This window comes from Lithobates pipiens, unplaced genomic scaffold, assembly GCF_037356315.1.
Source record: "Lithobates pipiens isolate NorthernLeopardFrog02 unplaced genomic scaffold, aLitPip1_a1.2 Scaffold_10, whole genome shotgun sequence".
NCBI classification, from domain to species: Eukaryota; Metazoa; Chordata; class Amphibia; order Anura; family Ranidae; genus Lithobates; species Lithobates pipiens.
The window spans coordinates 53,660,006-53,679,897 of NW_027507686.1; the positions used below are offsets into that span (position 1 = coordinate 53,660,006).

At 41.4% G+C, this 19,892-nt stretch overlaps 1 protein-coding gene across 1 annotated transcript in view; it reads left to right on the plus strand.

The window, feature by feature from the left end:
• The window catches only part of AMFR (autocrine motility factor receptor), a 56,727-nt gene extending 37,493 nt beyond the window's left edge, over nt 1-19,234 (plus strand). Inside the window, exons 8-14 of the mRNA XM_077455082.1 lie at nt 1,182-1,292; nt 5,852-6,039; nt 7,847-7,950; nt 12,631-12,765; nt 13,039-13,113; nt 15,363-15,547; nt 18,420-19,234. Coding sequence (XP_077311208.1) covers nt 1,182-1,292; nt 5,852-6,039; nt 7,847-7,950; nt 12,631-12,765; nt 13,039-13,113; nt 15,363-15,547; nt 18,420-18,579 — 958 coding nt within the window. The 3' untranslated portion in view covers nt 18,580-19,234. The remainder of the gene's footprint in view (nt 1-1,181; nt 1,293-5,851; nt 6,040-7,846; nt 7,951-12,630; nt 12,766-13,038; nt 13,114-15,362; nt 15,548-18,419) is intronic.
• Nucleotides 19,235-19,892: the final 658 nt, after the last annotated feature.

Consider the following 19,892-nt stretch of genomic DNA (forward strand, 5'->3'; position numbering starts at 1 on the left):
CCTCTTCGTCGGCGCCTCGGCGGCCATTGTAAAATTCAAAAGCCGCGCCTCCGCCTGTGATAGGCGGAACACTGAATTTCCCAGCAGCCTGTGTTCCGCCTATCACGGACATCGTATCATCCTCGTCCGTAGTACGAGGATGATACGATGTCCGTGATAGGCGGAACACAGGCTGCTGGGAAATTCAGTGTTCCGCCTATCACAGGCGAAGGCGGAGCCGGAGGCGCGGCTTTTGAATTATAGAATGGCCGCTGTCTGTCTGCTCGACACGCTGATCGAGCGGGCAGACAGCGATGACTCGAGTATAAGCCGAGGGGGGCACTTTCAGCCTCAAAAAAGAGGCTGAAAATCTCGGCTTATACTCGAGTATATACGGTAAATTATATATTTCATTTTTTTTTTTTTTTTACTTTTCTATACACACATTATCAACTGTGAACATGGCCAATCTTATTTTGCTAACAATAGGGCGGTGCAAGTGAAATCATTGCACTTGTCTCTCTTGACAGCTGGAGTAGCCAGGGACTAAAGCTGGGTGTAATTTGGCTGGTTCATCAGGATTCTGACAAATTTTGGTACTTGTGTACCACTGTCTGTTCTGCACAAGGGGCAGAGGGGGGAACCCCTGCATCCACATCGTTTATGTTGATGTGGGGATCTGTGATGTGGTGTGTGTTTATTTTTATTTTTTTCGTCCCGCTGGTTGAATGTAAAAAAAACCCAACAAACTATGCATGTATACCCTGCTTAACATAAATAAAATGAATAGTTCCAATTAAATTGGATGTCACCTTTAAGAGCCAATTACTAATGCTTGACAGTAAGATGGAAATATTGTTGCAGCTGGGTTAATTCCATCTTGATGGAAATGTATTCATCATAGATGCATATCTGGATTTAAAGAATTTCTCTCCTCATTAAACCTTAATCTAGAAGATTAGTCAGTAGCTGACTTTAATATGTAGCTTCAGAACTTCTCCACAAGTTAGAGTCCAAGGACAGTTAATATTGTTCTAGCTTTATGCTGGACTTATTTTCTATAAGAATGTCTTGAGCTTCTACAGATGCGTAACTATCAGATGAATAACTGCGTTCTCTTATTTATTTTTTGGTATTGTTGATAACTTAGAAATGTGTCTCTGTTCCTTGCTGGTGCTCATATTCAATTATTCTTTCCAAAGCTTTGCTGTTGCGACTCCAGAAGAACTGGAAGCTAATAATGATGACTGTGCCATCTGCTGGGACGCCATGCAAGCTGCTCGGAGACTTCCTTGTGGTCACCTGTTCCATAAGTACGTGGTGTTTGTAATCATTTTGTTGAGGGTCAGCTCAGTATAGGGTGGGAACCAGCGAGTGGACTCATCTACAAGATCCTTAGATCTCAGAGGCTTTAATGATGAAAGATTCCTAGGTATTATGTGATTTATCATGCTAGCAGTCAAAGGCTACTTTCACACTGGGGCGGGCGTTGGTGCTATTTTTAGCTGCGCTTTACCATAGTTTTAGAGGCACCATTCGGGCCGCTAGCGGGGGACTTTTTACCCCTGCTATCATCTGAAAAAGGGTTAAAGCCATCCGTAAAGCGATGCTGCCCCATTGCTTTCAATGTGTATGCACCGCTCCTACAGCGCTGCAAAGATGCTGCTTGTAGGACTTTTTTTTTTACCGTCTGGCAATCACACCGGAGACAGGAAAGGCTCTTTACAGGCACTATGTTTAGCGCTGTAGCACATGTAAAGCGCCTCAGTGTGAAAGTAGCCAAAGACGGGAATGTCTGTTTTAGGTGGAGTTGTAGAATTTCTTGACGATGCAAGTTACAGGGACAGTTCACCCAAAAATAATTTGATTGTGGGTTGATGGATTCTGGTGAAGTGAAAAATCCAGTGGCTTTACAGTGCCAAATTTTTAAAGGCTAACTTCATTTTTTTCCAGAAAATGTCTTATACGGTTCTGGGGCCCCAGTACCGTAAAAAAACATAAAAAAAAAAAAAAAATGTGCAGCTTTAAAATCATTGATGTACTTTCCATACCTATAGACCGTTTGTACCTCACTGCTAGGACAATCCAGTTGTGCGCTTGCCCCCAACATAAGAGTAGTGATGATCTTCCTCATTCAAAATCCCAGTGCACGCTCTCACTGTTAAAGCTGAGCTCAGCCACTGCCACTGCACTGAGAGCAAGCACATACGCCTATGATGCTGGTGATGAACGCCCAATAGCTGGAGTGTCCTAGAATTTAGGCAGGATGGGGGAATGCTAACCATGTGAGTTTTGGGCAGAATTTAAGGGAAGAGGCACACATGACCTGCAAGTATGGCAATTACGTAAATCAGTATTTTTCAATTAGAATTATTTTCAATGACTCAATACATTACAATATTGTACATGTAAAGAATATGTGGAAGGTTTTTTATGAGTTATTTCACCTAGGCGAAAATTGAGAAAGTGGAATCAGATACCTTTCCAGAAACGTTCCTGCCCCTGTTTAAAAAAAAAAATCTCTCAAAAGTGGGGGTTGGGGAGGAGGATTAGTGGCACTTTTTACTTTTGAGTGTAAGTTTGCTTTAAGTATCATAATGGTTGTTATTTTTACTTGTATGCACTTTAATATTTTTTATATCTGTTTTCACATTTAATATACATGCAATCTTTGTTGTACAAATATTAAAGCTTTTGTCTGTTAAAAAAAAAAAATATATACAGTACAGACCAAAAGTTTGGACACACCTTCTCATTCAAAGAGTTTTCTTTATTTTCATGACTATGAAAATTGTAGATTTACACTGAAGGCATCAAAACTATGAATTAACACACGTCCAATTGTATAATGAACAAAAAAGTGTGAAACAACTGAAAATATGTCTTATATTCTAGGTTCTTCAAAGTAGTCACCTTTTGCTTTGATTACTGCTCCGCACACTCTTGGCATTCTGTTGATGAGCTTCAAGAGGTAGTCACCTGAAATGGCTTTCCAACAGTCTTGAAGGAGTTCCCAGAGATGCTTAGCACTCGTTGGCCCTTTTGCCTTCACTCTGCTGTCCAGCACACCCCAAACCATCTCGATTGGGTTCAGGTCCGGTGACTGTGGAGGCCAGGTCCTCTGGCGCAGCACCCCATCACTCTCCTTGTTGGTCAAATAGCCCTTACACAGCCTGGAGGTGTGTTTGGGCTCATTGTCCTATTTGAAAAATAAATGATGGTCCAACTAAACGCAAACCGGATGGAATAGCATGCCGCTGCAAGATGCTGTGGTAGCCATGCTGGTTCAGTATGCCTTCAATTTTGAATAAATCCCCAACAGTGTCACCAGCAAAGCACCCTAACACCATCACACCTCCTCCATGCTTCACGGTGGGAACCAGGCATGTAGAGTCCATCCGTTCACCTCTTCTGCGTCGCACAAAGACACGGTGGTTGGAACCAAAGATCTCAAACTTGTACTCATCAGACCAAAGCACAGATTGCCACTGGTCTAATGTCCATTCCTTGTGTTCTTTAGCCCAAACAAGTCTCTTCTGCTTGTTGCCTGTCCTCAGCGGTGGTTTCCTAGCAGCTATTTTACTATGAAGGCCTGATTCACACAGTCTCCTCTTAACAGTTGTTCTAGAGATGTGTCTGCTGCTAGAACTCTGTGTGGCATTGACCTGTTCTCTAATCTGAGCTGCTCTTAACCTGCGATTTCTGAGGCTGGTGACTCGGATGAACTTATCGTCCGCAGCAGAGGTGACTCTTGGTCTTCCTTTCCTGGGGCGGTCGTCATGTGAGCCAGTTTCTTTGTAGTGCTTGATGGTTTTTGCCACTGCACTTGGGGACACTTTCAAAGTTTTCCCAATTATTCGGACTGACTGACCTTCATTTCTTAAAGTAATGATGGCCACTCGTTTTTCTTTACTTAGCTGCTTTTTTCTTGCCATAATACAAAGTCTAACAGTCTATTCAGTAGGACTATCAGCTGTGTAGTGTATCCACCTCCTGCACAACACAACTGATGGTCCCAACCCCATTTATAAGGCTTGAAATCCCACTTATTAAACCTGACAGGGCATACCTGTGAAGTGAAAACCATTTCGGGTGACTATCTCTTGAAGCTCATCAACAGAATGCCAAGAGTGTGCGGAGCAGTAATCAAAGCAAAGGGTGGCTACTTTGAAGAACCTAGAATATAAGACAAATTTTCAGTTGTTTCACACTTTTTTGTTCAGTATATAATTGGACATGTGTTAATTCATAGTTTTGATGCCTTCAGTGTGAATCTACAATCTTCATAGTCATGAAAATAAAGAAAACTCTTTGAATGAGAAGGTGTGTCCAAACTTTTGGTCTGTACTGTATATATTAACCACTTTAGCCCCAGACCATTTTGCTGGTCAAAGAACAGACCACTTTTTGCGATTCGGCACTGCGTCGCTTTAACCCACAATTGCGCAGTCATGCGACGTGGCTCCCAAACAAAATTGGCGGCCTTTTTTTCCCCCCACAAATAGAGCTTTCTTTTGGTGGTATTTGATCACCCCTACGGTTTTTATTTTTTGCGCTATAAACAAAAATAGAGCGACAATTTTGAAAAAAAGGTTTTTACATTTTTGTTATAAATATCCCCAAAAATATATAAAAAAAAATTTTTTGCCCTCAGTTTAGGCGATACGTATTCTTCTACATATTTCTGGTAAAAAAAATCGCAATAAGCGATTATTGATTGGTTTGTGCAAAAGTTATAGCGTTTACAAAATAGGGGATAGTTTTATGGCATTTTTTTAAATTTTTTTTTTTACTAGTAATGGCGGCGATCAGCGATTTTTTTTTTTTATTGTGACTGCGACATTGTGGGGGGCCCATCGGACATTTTTGACACATTTTTGGGACCATTGTCATTTATACAGCAATCACTGCTATATAAATGCAGTGATTCCGTAATCCTGTTGCTGTTCCTGCTTGTTTTTGCCTCATGACGGTTACTGTCTTATTGTTTTCATTTGAAATGTTCAATAAAAATATTTTCAACACTAAATGCAGTGATTCCTGTGTAAATGACACTGGCAATGAAGGGGTTAACCAGTGGGTGGCAGTGTAGGGGTTAAGTGTTCCTAGGGGTGTGTTACTAACTGTGGGGGGGGGGGGGGCTGGTCTTTCATCTAGTGAACACTGATCTCTGCTCCAATCACATGGAGCAGAGATCAGCATCACTTGTTGCTAGGCAGAATGGGGAGATGCTGTTTACAATGGCATTTCTCCATTCAGCCGCCCCGTGAGACGATTGAGGGTATGCCCGCGGCGATGGAGTCCACGGGACCAGTGACCGGACTAACGGGGGTCCCGACCGGCACGCGAGTGCGCCGCCGCCGGCGCGCTCGCGATGGCAGGGTGGCATTAAAGATTGGACGTACCTGTACGCCAATATGCCTGCCTGTGCCATTCGGCCGACGTACATCGGCGTGCGCTGGTCGGCAACTGGTTAAAGCATATTTGATTTAACTTTCCCTAAACCGTTACATCCAAGGCATGACTTAAATTGCTGGTCTCATAGCTGGTCATATGTGTAGCACCATGCTAACAACAGATATAAAACAGTGGCATCATATTTACCTGTAAATGGTAGGTAGGTTTATTTCCCCTTTAATACAAAGACATAGCACAGCTGACAGCTTGTTTTGAAGCTGGATTTGTCTGATCAAAACTTCCAATTTAGTCTTCGTATAAGTAAACAGTCTTTACTGTGACAATTTCTTAAGAAAAATATGTATAAAACCATTATTCAGTCCCATTACAAATACATATAACATTGGATCTATTGTTGTTTAACTCTAGCTCATTTCTATTAATTACACTTTTTTATTTTGCTTTGTACATTTAGCTCTTGTCTTCGCTCATGGCTAGAACAGGACACATCCTGTCCAACTTGTAGAATGTCTCTAAATATGGCTGATGGCAGCAGGCCTCGGGAGCAGCAACGAGAGAACATAGATCAGAATATGATCCCGCTAACAGTGACGGAAGGGCGACCCCGCCTCAACCAGCATAACCACTTTTTCCACTTTGATGGTATGGGTAATAATTCAGTTAGAATTCCTTTGTTGTGATTAATCTACTTGGTTTTAAACATCAATATACTTGACTTAAAAGGTTTCTTTAAAGTGGATATGAGTGAGTGACTTGTATAGCGCTACCTATGTGTACTGAATCGCCTCAGGGTGCTTTCTTGCCACCAGAGTTCATCTGCGGCTTTGCGTGGTCCTTTTACCCTGGAAGGTCCTTACACACTTGCAAACACATACAACATTAACATACACATATTGAGGCCAATTTTTTTTTTTTTTTTTTTAGACCAGGTCTAATTAACCTACTAGCATGTCTTTGGAGGATATAAACCCACTCTCATCCCTTCTAAACTACTGTAATATTGGTTATCTATAAGGATATGCATGCCTCCCGCATGTATACTTATCTTTCAAATGTCTCCCCTCTGTCTGTTATGAGACCCGAAAAAATTCAGATTTTGTGGTGGGTCTGTTTTCCAGGGCTCAGTGGGTGGAGTCGTGATGTCAGTAGACTCCCCGCTCACCTCTACTCTTCCCTTATCAACATGCATTTTATCCTGTGTATTTCTTACACTGAACTTCTGCTATGATCACTAACATCCAGTCCAAACTCAGAAAAGTCCCCACATGACTTCAGCATGCCAAATCATGCTGAGGTGTGGAACAGCCGATCCTTGCAGAGCTGCTGAAGAAAGGAGTGGGGGTGGGAATTAAAAAATAATGCATGTCTTAGGCTAGTGCACAAGATATGTAAATCACCTGTCAATCACAGCAAGGGGGAAGAACGGACAAAGACTTCAGTTTGTCCGTTTTATTTCACTGAAAAAAGATATGAGGATTGCTCAGAGCTGGATTAACTCTGTGGCAAGATTGGGCACAGCTGATCTGAAATCCCATACTCTATATTGTTCCAGACAAAAAAAATAAAACATTTTCAGGTTTAATTACACTTTAAAGAAAATACGCCACATGCGGTCCTTTACATGAATCTAAACTAATATGATTTTAAAAATGGCATTTATGCTCTTTCCATACCTGTAGGCCAATTGGATGAGTACCCCATAGTGTAGGGGTAGGGAACCCCGGCTCTCCAGCTGTTTTGTAACTACAAGTCCCATGAGACATTGCAAGACCCTAACAATCACAGGCATGACTCCTAGAGGCAGAGGCATGATGGGATTTATAGTTTCAAAACAGCTGGAGAGCCGAGGTTCCCTACCCCTGCTAGTGATACAAGAGCAAGCATGGTCCTGAGACCCGCACTCTTGTTGCTGCAGGATGACCTCAGCAGCTGCAACAAGCTCTTGCTCCCGTCACGGAGAGCACAATGCACATGTTCGGGTCTTGGAAGGAGGGCACTGCTTGCTCCTGTACTGCTAGGGAACGCTTGTCCTAACGGTTGGGCCATGCTAGGGAAGAGGATAGGATGGAGCTGTGAAGTGTTTGGAGCAGGCTTCATTCTGTGTACAAACTGCCTACAGGTAGGGAAAAAGCATACATGCATATTTTTCAAATTGGATTTGTTTGGAATTATAAAATGCTGTATATAGACTGCATTGAGTATTTTTTTTACAAAAAGGTGAACAAACCGTTTAACAATGTTGTATAGTACTGGGAAGTAAGCATATTTTCTTGAAGTGGATTAAGGAAAGCTAATGTCTGATCTGCTTTAAATTACTGCACTTTGCCATTTGCTTTTGTATAAAAATCTTTATATTATTTAAGTCGTGTCATCTGAACTGAGCTGCTGAATCATTTTTTATTGATGTCTATTATTAAAGGAACATCTAATCGGGCTCTCTTCTCTGTAGGTTCCAGGTTTGCCAGCTGGCTGCCTAGTTTCTCTGTTGAAGTGATGCATACCACCAATATATTAGGAATTGCACAAGCCAGCAATTCTCAGCTGAACGCCATGGTAAGGTTTGGAAGAATGCATATTATTATTATTATTATTATTCAGTGGATGGTTTACCTAAAGTTAATCACACAGATTGATTATCAGACAGATTATTGAATGAGAATTTTCCAATTAAGGCTAGCCATACACACTTGGATTTCTCCATCCAGGACCCCCTGGCTCGACCTGAGTGATGACTTGCGTAATCAAACGTTCCAGTCCCGCACCTTTTTCCCAATGACATTGGGCTCCTACAGTATCCATTCCATTTTAGTATCAGGTGCTGGAAAGCCATCTGTATGATGCTCCACAGGTGGGGGAGTCAGCCCAGGATACGGCGGGCACCAGGGTCATAGAGCTTTATACATACAATCCACAAATCTATGGAGGTTAGGCAAATTTTGAAAAGTATAACTGTTCTTATAGTTTTGTTTTCCTATGACTAGTATTTTGCTTTTGTTACTGTTCTGTTACATTTTGGATTTTTTTTTTCCACAGCCTGTAGTCCTTCTCCATGTTGTACTTCAAAGCTCAGTTGGGCCCCCTTTACACTTACAAGTACATGCGTTACAGTAACCCACAGCAATCTGCACAGTGCCAGTTACTTAAAATGGCATCCCAGCACACAGTACAATAAGCCCCAACAGACTTGCACTACAGTGCACTACAACCCACATGCTTTTGTGGTGCGCTGCATTAAGTGAAGGTGCAGGTCTTGTTTTTCTTGTTTGCCGTGTGTTAGTTGTCTAGTCTAACTTGTTTATTAATGATATTGAGGTTGATAATAGAAGCTGAATTTCAGTGTTTGCTGAAATGTGGCATAAGATGTCCCATTGTTACAGGAAGATGTAAATAGGGGGGTGGGCAGCTACATGGGAGAGGAAGTCAGTATCAAAAATATAAAGACTGTATCAAATAGTGGGAGAGTTTCCCAGGAAAGAAGGTATAGTGATGGCGAACCGTGTCATCCCCAGATCTACATTTCCCATGATGTGCATACACTCTGCAGTGTAGTTGAGCATCATGGGAAATGTAGTTCCAAAACATCTGGGGTGCCAAGGTTCGCCATCATTGGTACAGAGTGACCCCAGACGTTTATGCAGTATCAAAATTGAAAGTTTATTGGACTCAGGACATAAGAGACAAACATTATAAAAGGTATCAACCCTCCGCCTGTCGCCAAATAACAATGTTATTAACTAAAAGTAAAAAGCTCTGAAGAAGCTTGCTAAAATGATCAGCAGGCGATCAGCAGAGGGATGCACCCCTACCACAGGGGGAGGACAAACGGAACCAGCAGCTCTAGGAACTAAGAGAGTAAACCTCAGAGGCAGAATACAGACACTGAACACAGCAGGTCAGCGAGGACCGACGGTGACCAGGAATCACAGTGCTGACCAGTAGACTGCTTGTGCATATACAGTCAGGTCCATAAATATTGGGACATTGACACAAGTCTAATCTTTTTGGCTCTATACACCACCACAATGGATTTGAAATGAAACAAACAGGATGTGCTTTAACTGCAGACTTTCAGCTTTAATTTGAGGGTATTTACATCCAATCAGGTGAACGGTGTAGGAATTACAACAGTTTGTATATGTGCCTCCCACTTTTTAAGGGACCAAAAGTAATGGGACAGATTAACAATCATCTATCAAACTTTCACTTTTTAATACTTGGTTGCAAATCCTTTGCAGTCAATTACAGCCCAAAGTCTGGAACGCAGACACATCTCCAGAAGCTGGGTTTCATCCCTGGTGATGCTCTGCCAGGCCTCTACTGCAACTGTCTTCAGTTCCTGCTTGTTCTTGGTGCATTTTCCCTTCAGTTTTATCTTCAGCAAGTGAAATGCATGCCCAATCGGATTCAGGTCAGGTGATTGACTTGGCCATTGCATAGCATTCCACTTCTTTCCCTTAAAAAACTCTTTGGTTGCTTTCGCAGTATGCTTCGGGTCATTGTCCATCTGCACTGTGAAGCGCCGTCCAATGTGTTCTGAAGCATTTTGCTGAATATGAGCAGATAATATTGCCCGAAAAACACTTCCGAATCCATCCTGCTGCTTTTGTCAGCAGTCACATCATCAATAAATACAAGAGAACCAGTTCCATTGGCAGCCATACATGCCCACGCCATGACACAACCACCGCCATGCTTCACTGATGAGGTGATATGCTTTGGATCATGAGCAGTTCCTTTCCTTCTCCATACTCTTCTCTTCCCATCACTCTGGTACAAGTTGATCGTGGTCTCATCTGACCATAGGATGTTGTTCCAGAACTGTGAAGGCTTTTTTAGATTTTGTTTGGCAAACTCTAATCTGGCCTTCCTGTTTTTGAGGTTCGCCAATGGTTTACATCTTTTGGTGAATCCTCTGTATTCACTCTGGTGAAGTCTTCTCTTGATTGTTGACTTTGACACACATACACCTACCTCCTGGAGAGTGTTCTTGATTTGGCCAACTGTTGAGAAGGGTGTTTTCTTCACCAGGGAAAGATTCCTTCGGTCATTCACCACAGCTGTTTTCCATGGTCTTCCGGGTCTTTTGGTGTTGCTGAGCTCACCGGTGCATTCTTTCTTTTTAAGGATGTTCCAAACAGTTGCTTTGGCCACACCTAATGTTTTTGCTATCTCTCTGGTGGGTTTGTTTCATGTTTTTTCAGCCTGATGATGGCTTGCTTCACTGATAGTGACAGCTCTTTGGATCTCATATTGACAGTTGACAGCAACAGATTCCAAATGCAAATAGCATGCTTGAAATGAACTCTGGACCTTTTATCTGCTCCTTGTAAATGGGATAATGAGGGAATAACACACACCTGGCCATGGAACAGCTGAGCAGCCAATTGTCCTATTACTTTTGGTCCCCTAAAATGTGGGAGGCACATATACAAACTGTTGTAATTCCTACACCGTTCACCTGATTTGGATGTAAATACCCTCAAATTAAAGCCGAAAGTCTGCAGTTAAAGCACATCTTGTTCGTTTCATTTCAAATCCATTGTGGTGGTGTATAGAGCCAAAAAGATAGAATTGTGTCAATGCCCCAATATTTATGGACCTGACTGTAGCTGGGAGAATTGCAGGAAGATGGCTACGATTTCACTTCCACTTCTGAATATTCAGCTAACTGTAAGTTGGTTTCACCATCCTATGTTCAAATTCAGCTGTCACTGCCCCACACACAGACTCCCTGTCTACCCCAACACAATGCACAGTCACTATCGGCGTCGACTTAACTTGGAGACCTATACGGAACATTGTAGCGCTCACAGAGCCCAGTGAGGCCACACACAATTGACTCCTGAGTCAACCACATTCTCAAATGGATGATTCCTTCTCTAATTAATCTACCTCTGAGGTCCTGAAATATATCTTACACCTCCATAGAAGGTTAGCAATACCTTACAACTAACAGGGAAACTTTACCAAATCCTTCTACTGTTTTGCTTGAGCCTAACAATCAATCATTCCACAACCTCTTTACTTTAATCCTTCTGATGATTACTAGATACTGCTTGGTGAGCTGGATACAGGATTGAAACCCCAACCTGTAATGAGGGTGGCTATCTCCCACTCAATATAGAGGAGTTCATGGGCCCAGTGTGTGCGTTTTTACTTTTAGTTAATAACGATGTTGTTATATAGTGACAGGTGGAGGGTTGATACATTTTATAATGTTTGTCTCCTATCATGTTCTGAGTCCGATAAATTGTTTCAATTACAATTTAGCACGACTGCGCTATTGTCAGTTAAAGCAACGCAGTGCCGTATCACTAAAAATGGCCTGGTCAATAAGGGGGGTACATTTTTCCAGGGCTGAAGTGGTTAAAAAAAAGTTAATTGTGCCGTGTTTACATGCTGCGTTTGCGTTTAAAAGCGTTTTTTTACAGTGAAAATAGTCAAAAATGTTTCTACATTAAAAACGCCTGTAAATAAAACGTGGCTAAATGCAAGTTACACGCTGTTACAGGCATTTGCCATTTCAAATGCCTCTGCACATCTGTCCTGAATGCATTTTACTCAACTGTGTGACCCTGTGTACATGTACTAATAAGTTAACCTAGAGGAGAGTTCAGGGGCAGCTGAAAAAAAATGCCCAACTGCTCCTAATTGTCTGTTTATCAGCAACAGTGTACATGAGGCCTAAGCTGCAAAATAATAAATAAACCAAAAAGATTTTAAAAAATAAATAAATCAAAGAACCGCTGCACCCAAATCACAGTCCAGATACAAGATGTGAAAATACAATTTTTAAGCAAAAATAGGTGCACTGTCCCAATAAATTAAGTGATATAAATCCATCATGTGATTTTTGCTTTTGGGTTTAACACTGCTTTAATCTTATGCAAATTAGTAAATATAATGTCCACAGTGTAGATTAGGCCTTTTAGCGGCGTGACTAAAGCAATGAGATCTTGGATTTTGGGTTCCTGGATTTACTTATCTGCCCAGAAAGATTACTGTCTGTGTTGGAAGATGAATAAGAAGCATTGAGACTAAAGGCCCCAAGCTGGGAACTGTGTTAGGAAACCTCCACGGAGGTATAGGAAGCTAGTAGGTGATAATTCACACAAGCTTTTCCTCTTAAGGAAAATTACAGTTTTAGAAAAGTCTAATTATGTTTAGATATTGCTATTGTCTGAATGCTAATCAGTCTATGAGTTGACGTACGAATCTCCAATGTCTTTACAGGCTCGACAAGTCCTAGACATGTTTCCACAAGTACCATATCATCTAATCTTGCAGGATTTGCAGATCACTCGCTCAGTTGAGATAACAACAGATAATATTTTAGAAGGAAGGATCCAAGTGCCCTTTCCCACACAGGTCAGTGTCTTGGTTAGATGTGTACTGTTCAACATTGTTGTTCTAGCACAATGATGGTGAACCTTGGCATCCCAGATGTTTTGGAAATTTCCCATGATGATCATGCACTCTGCAGTGTAGTTGAGCATCACAGGAAATGTAGTTCCAAAACATCTGGGGTGCCAAGGTTCACCATCACTGGTCCAGCAGATACTGTATTGGAACTAATATTGTCATAGGGAAATCCTGTAAGTACAGTACTTTTCTCTTATAAGAGTTTCTCTTTCATTCCAGAGGCCAGATGACCCAAGACCAGCTGACAGCTCTCCAGATGCAAATGAGCAGGAAGATGACAGCAGTTCAGTTCAGGTACTATGCAATGTTTGTACTGAGCCTGTCTTTACATGTTTGTATATATTGCCAGTGGTTACTCTGGTTGTTCCTACAGGGTTTTCTGCATATAATAATTTCATGATTTTTGCAGCTTCTTGCAAGTTTGTTTAACCAATTCAATACTGGGCATTTTGTTTTCACAAATAGAGCTTTCTTTAGGTGGTATTTAATCCACCACTGGGTTTTTTTTATTCAACACTTTCAATGTTATACCCCGTTCAAGAGAGAGAGTGATATAGACAGCCGGATGGCCCCTTACCGGGAATGGTGGACTCCTATCATGGGAGTCAAACTTACCTTGTGCCAAGAGAGAAAAAAACAGCTTCAGATGTTCACACCAACAGCCAGTCTGTTACAGACACCTCCATGCAGGGATCACTCGTATAGTGTAGCCTTTGGGCGGATATCTGATCAGCTGCTCTAATCCTTCCATATGGATAATTGAATGTTGCCACTCCGTGAGCATTCAACTCAAAGAAGTTCATTGGGTAGAAAATGCAATGTTGAAACAAAAATATGAGAACTTCATAGTGCAGTAAGCAAATGGCGCTTTATTCCTAAAAATTCCTTAAAGCGCAGCAAATAATTTTTTTTTATTTTTTTTTGTAAAATCTTTAAAACAGCTGCTAGTGTTCAGGTAGCCTGCTGATATGTGGTGACGTCTAAGGACTATCTCCCACCAACAAGTTCCCCTATAAAAAGCATCTACTGGGAATGGAGAGCTTTGGATAAGTCTCTGAGTTTGTTACATCTTACCACTGGGATTTTTGCCCATTCCTCCTGGCAAAACTGCTCCAGCTCCTTCATGTTGGATGGTTTGTGCTTATGAACAGCAATCTTCAAGTCTGACCACAGATTTTCAATTGTATTAAGTCTGGGCTTTGACTAGGCCATTCCAACACATTTACATGTTTCCCCTTAAACCACTCAAGTGTTGCTTTAATAGTGTGTTTGGAGTCGATCTCCTGCTGGAGGATGAACCTTCATCCTAGCCTCAAATCACACACAGAGTGGTACAGGTTTTTCTCAAGAATAACCCTCTACTTAGCACCATTCATATTTCCCTCAACTATGACCAGTTTCTCAGTCCCGACTGCTGAAAAACATCCCCACAGCATGATGCTGCCACCACCATGTTTCACTGTGAGGATGGTGTTCTTTGGGTGATGTGATTTGTTGGGTTTGTGCCAGACATAGCATTTTCTTTGGCCAAAAAGTAAAATTTTAGTCTCATCAGACCAGAGCATCCTTCCTCCTTACATTTTGGGAGTCTTCCACATGCCTTTTCGCAAACTCAAAACATGCCGCGGTTCTACTGACCGCTGTCTAAGAGGGGATATACCTTTGCTTTGAAGAAATTATCTCTTCCTGCTCTGTCTCTGGGAATAGAAGTAAATTCTTCAAGACAGTACGCAGAGAAAAACCTAACCTTAAAGTGGTTGAAAAGCCTAAACATTTTTTACCTTAAGGCATTGCTTGCATTAAGGTGAAAATGTTTTAATTTTTTTTAGCACCCCCCCTCCCCATTTTACTTACCTAAACCCTCATTCAATCCAGCTGTGCATGTCTGCAGCTTTTCTCTTCCCTCACTTCCCGGTCTCGCTTTGCTGGGGCACCGGGAGCCATTGGCTCCAAGTGTCGTCAATCAAAGCCAGTGACGAGGGGGGGGGGGGGGCGAGTCCTGCTGTCTCTGGCAATGGACGCAGCTGCGGGGTTCTGGTGCGAGCACCATGGGAAGCGGCTTGGAGGCACTGGACAGAGAGGAGAGGCCAGGAGCACTGGCAGGGGACCCCAAAAAGGGGAGGGGTCACAGCTGCTCTTTGCAATTCCATTGCGCAGAGCAGCTAAGTATAGACATGTTTGTTATTTAAAAAAAAAAATTACAATCATTTTAACTACTTCTACAATATCCAAAATAATTAAGAGATTTACCTACCCTTTAAAGTGGACGCTGCAGTAAAATGCAGGGTCCACATTTTAATACAAGGTCCCCAGCCACTGTCCACAAAACACTCTGCTGTATGGGGAAAAAAATCTTGGGAGTAAGGTAAGGGATTTTTATGATATTTTATCCCAAGATTTGTTTAATTTCTTTAATACAGTATTATGACAGCATGGGTTGGGAGCAGCCTCATAAGCAGACCTTGCATTTTAGTATTTTAAGTTTCAGTGTTTAATTCTTGTTCTACTTTTAAAAACATTCATTATTTCATATATTTTCTCAGACTGAGCGAGTTCCCTTGAACCTTTCACCAAGTGTGGAAGAGTTTGAAGATTTCAGTGAGGTGGACAGCCAACCCATAGAGGCGGAGGATTTTGAGGCCAGAGGCAGCAGATTTTCCAAGTCTGCAGAGGAAAGGCAACGAATGTTGGTACAGAGAAAGGAAGATATGATGCAACTGGCGAGAAGGTAAAAAAATAACGGGAGCAATGTAAGGCCATAGTCACATCTGTGTGTAGTGACTTGTGTGTTTTTGGCACAACAGCCCAGTGATTTGAATGGGCTGCCTGTCTTGCAAAAAATATGCACCAAAGACGCTCAAGTACCAAATTTTGGCACTAAGCCAGGCGCGTTGGTAACATGCAGTTTTGCGTGTTTTGTTGCACACCGTCTTCTTGAAGATACCAGAGTGTGGAAGAAAAGATATTAAATCATATCTAAAACCAAAAAACAAACATTTTTTATATTGCAGTATTGCATCTTGCTGGTCCTGCAATTAGATGCCTGCATTCGTTTACAATCTTGTTTACTTTTTTTTTTTTTTTTGATTTTACCTGGTTATCCTGCAACAAAAAAACAAACATACCTTTGTAGCTACACTTCTTTTCTCCACTGGATTTAAGGTGGGGGTCATGGTTATGGCCGGCTGGACCACAAACATGTCTGCTTCTTTCATTTCGATTACACAGTGAATTGATGAGACTAGTAAGGTGACGTGACAAGGACACGACATTTCTAGCAAGATCAGCATGTCTTTTCTGTACTTGCTGTAAATGTTCTTAGCCTGAAAAGTAAAACCAAATGCAGCCAACACATATATGGACTGGTAAGCTATATATGTGTGTGTATATGTATATGTGTATGTGTGTGTGTGTGTGTGTGTGTGTGTATATATATATATATATATATATATATATATATATATATATAAACTTTTGGGGGGGGGGGGTTTAAATGGCAGGGCAGAAAGTAGGTTGTCAGCACCAGTGGAGGCTGGTGGTAAAAACATTTTGGGGGGGGGGACACAGCAAACAGTGCACGGGTCACCAGCAACACCCTTCTCTGGCTCTAATCACATGCTTCACAAAAACCCTGATTGGAATTCAATGCCGCCCCCAGCACCCCGCATGGATAGGTGCCCGTGCCCCCCCTGCATTACGGGCCGCCACTGGTCAGCACAGAGAAAATCATTCAGCAGATTGCTCTTTCAAGTATTTTGTCTTTTAAAAGTAGAAATATAGGCAAAGCCTTTTTTTTCCCATAGAGTGAGGGGAGGGTTATAACTCATGTAAGGTTTATTTTTACAGTGTGTCTCAAGTCCATAACTGAATTGGGAATTTCTTTTACTTTCACTTTAGTTGATAATTGTAAACAGTACAAATACAGAGGGTGAATCCCCAAACTGAGGCACAGACAGCAACAAAAACCTGTTAGGTGTTATAATCCCTCTTCACATGCTACAAAATAGATTGCCTTTATTTAACTGATTCTTTATTGTGCAAGCTCTGCTGTGACAAAACACGGAGGACAGTGCCATCTAGTGGAAGAGCTATGTATTTAAATGTGTGCAGTGCAGCTCCTTCAAAGCAAAACTATCCCCTCCTATCCCTTACAGCCAAGAATCCTACCAATTTAGCCTTAGATTGATCTGCAGATTCCATGGTGCTGCACATGTGATCAGCTATGACACCATCTATTTGATGGCTTGACAGTTCGGCTGAGAACAAAGCAACTATGACTGTTCTCAATTATGTCATGAATTTTGATCCCTCTATGGCCAGCTTAAGGACAGAGTATCAAGCACATAACTCATGGTTGCTGGATTTAAAATGATTCATGTTGTTTTTCATGGCTAGATCACTGCAAACTGGTTATTTTTAATTTAATTTATATTTTTAACTGGAAAAATATAAAAAAAAGAAGCACACGGCATAGTAACAGCAAACAATCCCTTTGTTGGTAGAGTGACAAAGACTCAAAGGGCACACTGAGTAAATGACAGTCCCAGAAGGGTACAAACATTTGTTTTCTATATGCCCTGTTCACACCCTAATGCTGGTGTGATGTGCAGCAGTGCAGAAAAATACAGTCATGCTACATTTTCCATTAGTGCACTGGATGGCGCCATGTGTTGCCACGCTGCTGTGTGAAGACAAATAAGGTTAAAAAAAAAAAATAGGGCAAACTGTGCTGAAATGTGCATCATACTGCCATGGGCCATTCCTTCAGAGCGCATGTGCCAGTGATGTCAATGGCTGCATGCACAGAAAATATCTCCTAAACTGTACAGTTTTATGAGATATCTTCAATACATATAGGTAAGCCTTATTATAGGCTTACCTATAGGTAAAAGTTTGCAGAGGAAGTTTACTTCCTCTTTAACTGTTTAAAAAAAATCTCTCTCTATCTATCTATCTCTCTCTCTCTCTATATATATATATATATATATATATATATATAATATATATATATATATATATATATATATATATATATATAATTTTACATTTGGCGTTTTCATGTTGCATTTTGTAAGCTCATATACACATAGGGGCTGATTTACTAATAGGAAATAAACGGTGCACTTTGCAAAGGCAGTTGCACCCATTTTCCTCAGAGCTTAGTGAATATGGTGAAGCTCTGCTGATTTCCATGAACCAATCATGTACTTTTTTGTTTTCATTGCACCTATATGGGTATTCTTTACAAAGTGAAGTGTCACTTCATTCACTAAGCTTTGGGAAAAGTGGGTGCAACTGTCTTTGCAAAGTGCACAGTCTGTGTTTGGTACATCATCCACCCCACAATATCCCCAGCTTTCCATTATTTGATATGGATTTGATTTGATTCGAAGGACCAAATAGGTAGCCTTTACTGCAGACATGAGACCCAGTACTGGCTTTCTCCTCTTATGTGATTGTTAAATACTGGTGAAGCCGGAGACAAAGGAGAGCTCATCAAATGCATATGATAGAAGTAATCTGGAAAGGCTATTGTAGCATAAGAAAATTGGATTTGCGCTACAAGGGATTATCTGATGCTTATGCTTTTTTCCCTACAGGAGATATCTGAATAGAACTTCAGACGATGAAGGCATCCTTATGTCATCAGAACAAACTTTCTCCATTGAGAGTATTTCATCGGACTCTGTTAACATCCGCCGGCGTACACTGGCAGCTGCTGCCGAGCGCAGAATTCAGTTGCAGCACCCCCCTCAATAGCGACTAGATTGCACACGTCATCTGACCTTGTATTTTGTGCACGAGGTGCACGCACAGACTCGTACTGACCCAGCACCTTGCTTATGAGCTGTTCCAGCTCGACAGACGCAGGTCTGCTTTTGTATTTTCTTTTTCTGGAAGCTCTTTGTGTTTAGAATGATCAGGACTGCTTCTGGGCTCTGGTGCACTAATGTGCATCCGGTGCTGATTCTTTCACTTGAAAACTAATGACCATTTCACAGCCTCAGAGGATTGCGGTCAACCCGTCCATATTTAGATGGAGGATGATGCCTCTGGAGACTATATATCCAGATAACACACCTAGAAGGACCCAGATCCTTGTATTTTTACATATTTACTGAGCAGAGACTAATATTTTACCGGTGTTTCTAACCAGGGACTATGTTCTCTTTATGGGTGTCCCATATCAATGCCATTTGTTTACGATACTTGCAAATGCTAAATGTTTAACCCTAGGGTGTCACATGCCACAATCTCAGAAAACAAAGCCTTACCTGCCCTTTCCATCTTCAACAGGGTAGACGGAGTTCCATGTCAGAAGATGTTCTCCGTGCATTTGTTCTGTTTACCAGTGTTTTAGTATTTTTGTATTTTACAAAAACATTTAAAGGACCAATAAACCTAAAATATGTTATTTTATTTGAGTTACTAAAAATAGTTACTAAAGTTTCTACACCTGTTTAGAACTTCCCCCTGCTTTAAAGAGAAACATTGTATACTCAGTGAGTACTCATTTTGAATTTTAGTTAAATTTGAAGTAACTGCATTTTCTTTCTGTACCATATATTCTTGATTAAATATAGATATATAGTGCCCCCTGCTAGTGGCTCTGTCAGACAGTGTAATCAGCATCCTTGCTGAATGGCTGTTAAGAGAAGATCAGTCAGGGCCAGTTCACACTAGACTCACACAGGGACAATGCAGAGTGTGTACGTGTGCATTCCCTTGCAGTGCGATTTTGCAGCGCATTCATTTAAATGGGCTGCAACTCAAACTGGAATGAGCAATAAGTAGTACATAAGCTACATTTGTAAAACAAGTCACGCCAAATTTCATGGTACTGTGGTGCCATGCTATTTGTTGTCTGCAAACGCACTGCATTGGTGACCTGTATTGGGGGGGGGGGGTTAACAATGTATTAGCACCCAGAGCAGATTGCAAAGGCATTACATTTTGAACATGGTGCAGGCAATGTGCACAGAACACACCTTTCTGGTGCAGTATTCTGGTGTGCCCCGACCCGAAATAGATGTCATCTAGATGGAATATGTTGTCAAAAGTCTGTTGACTGA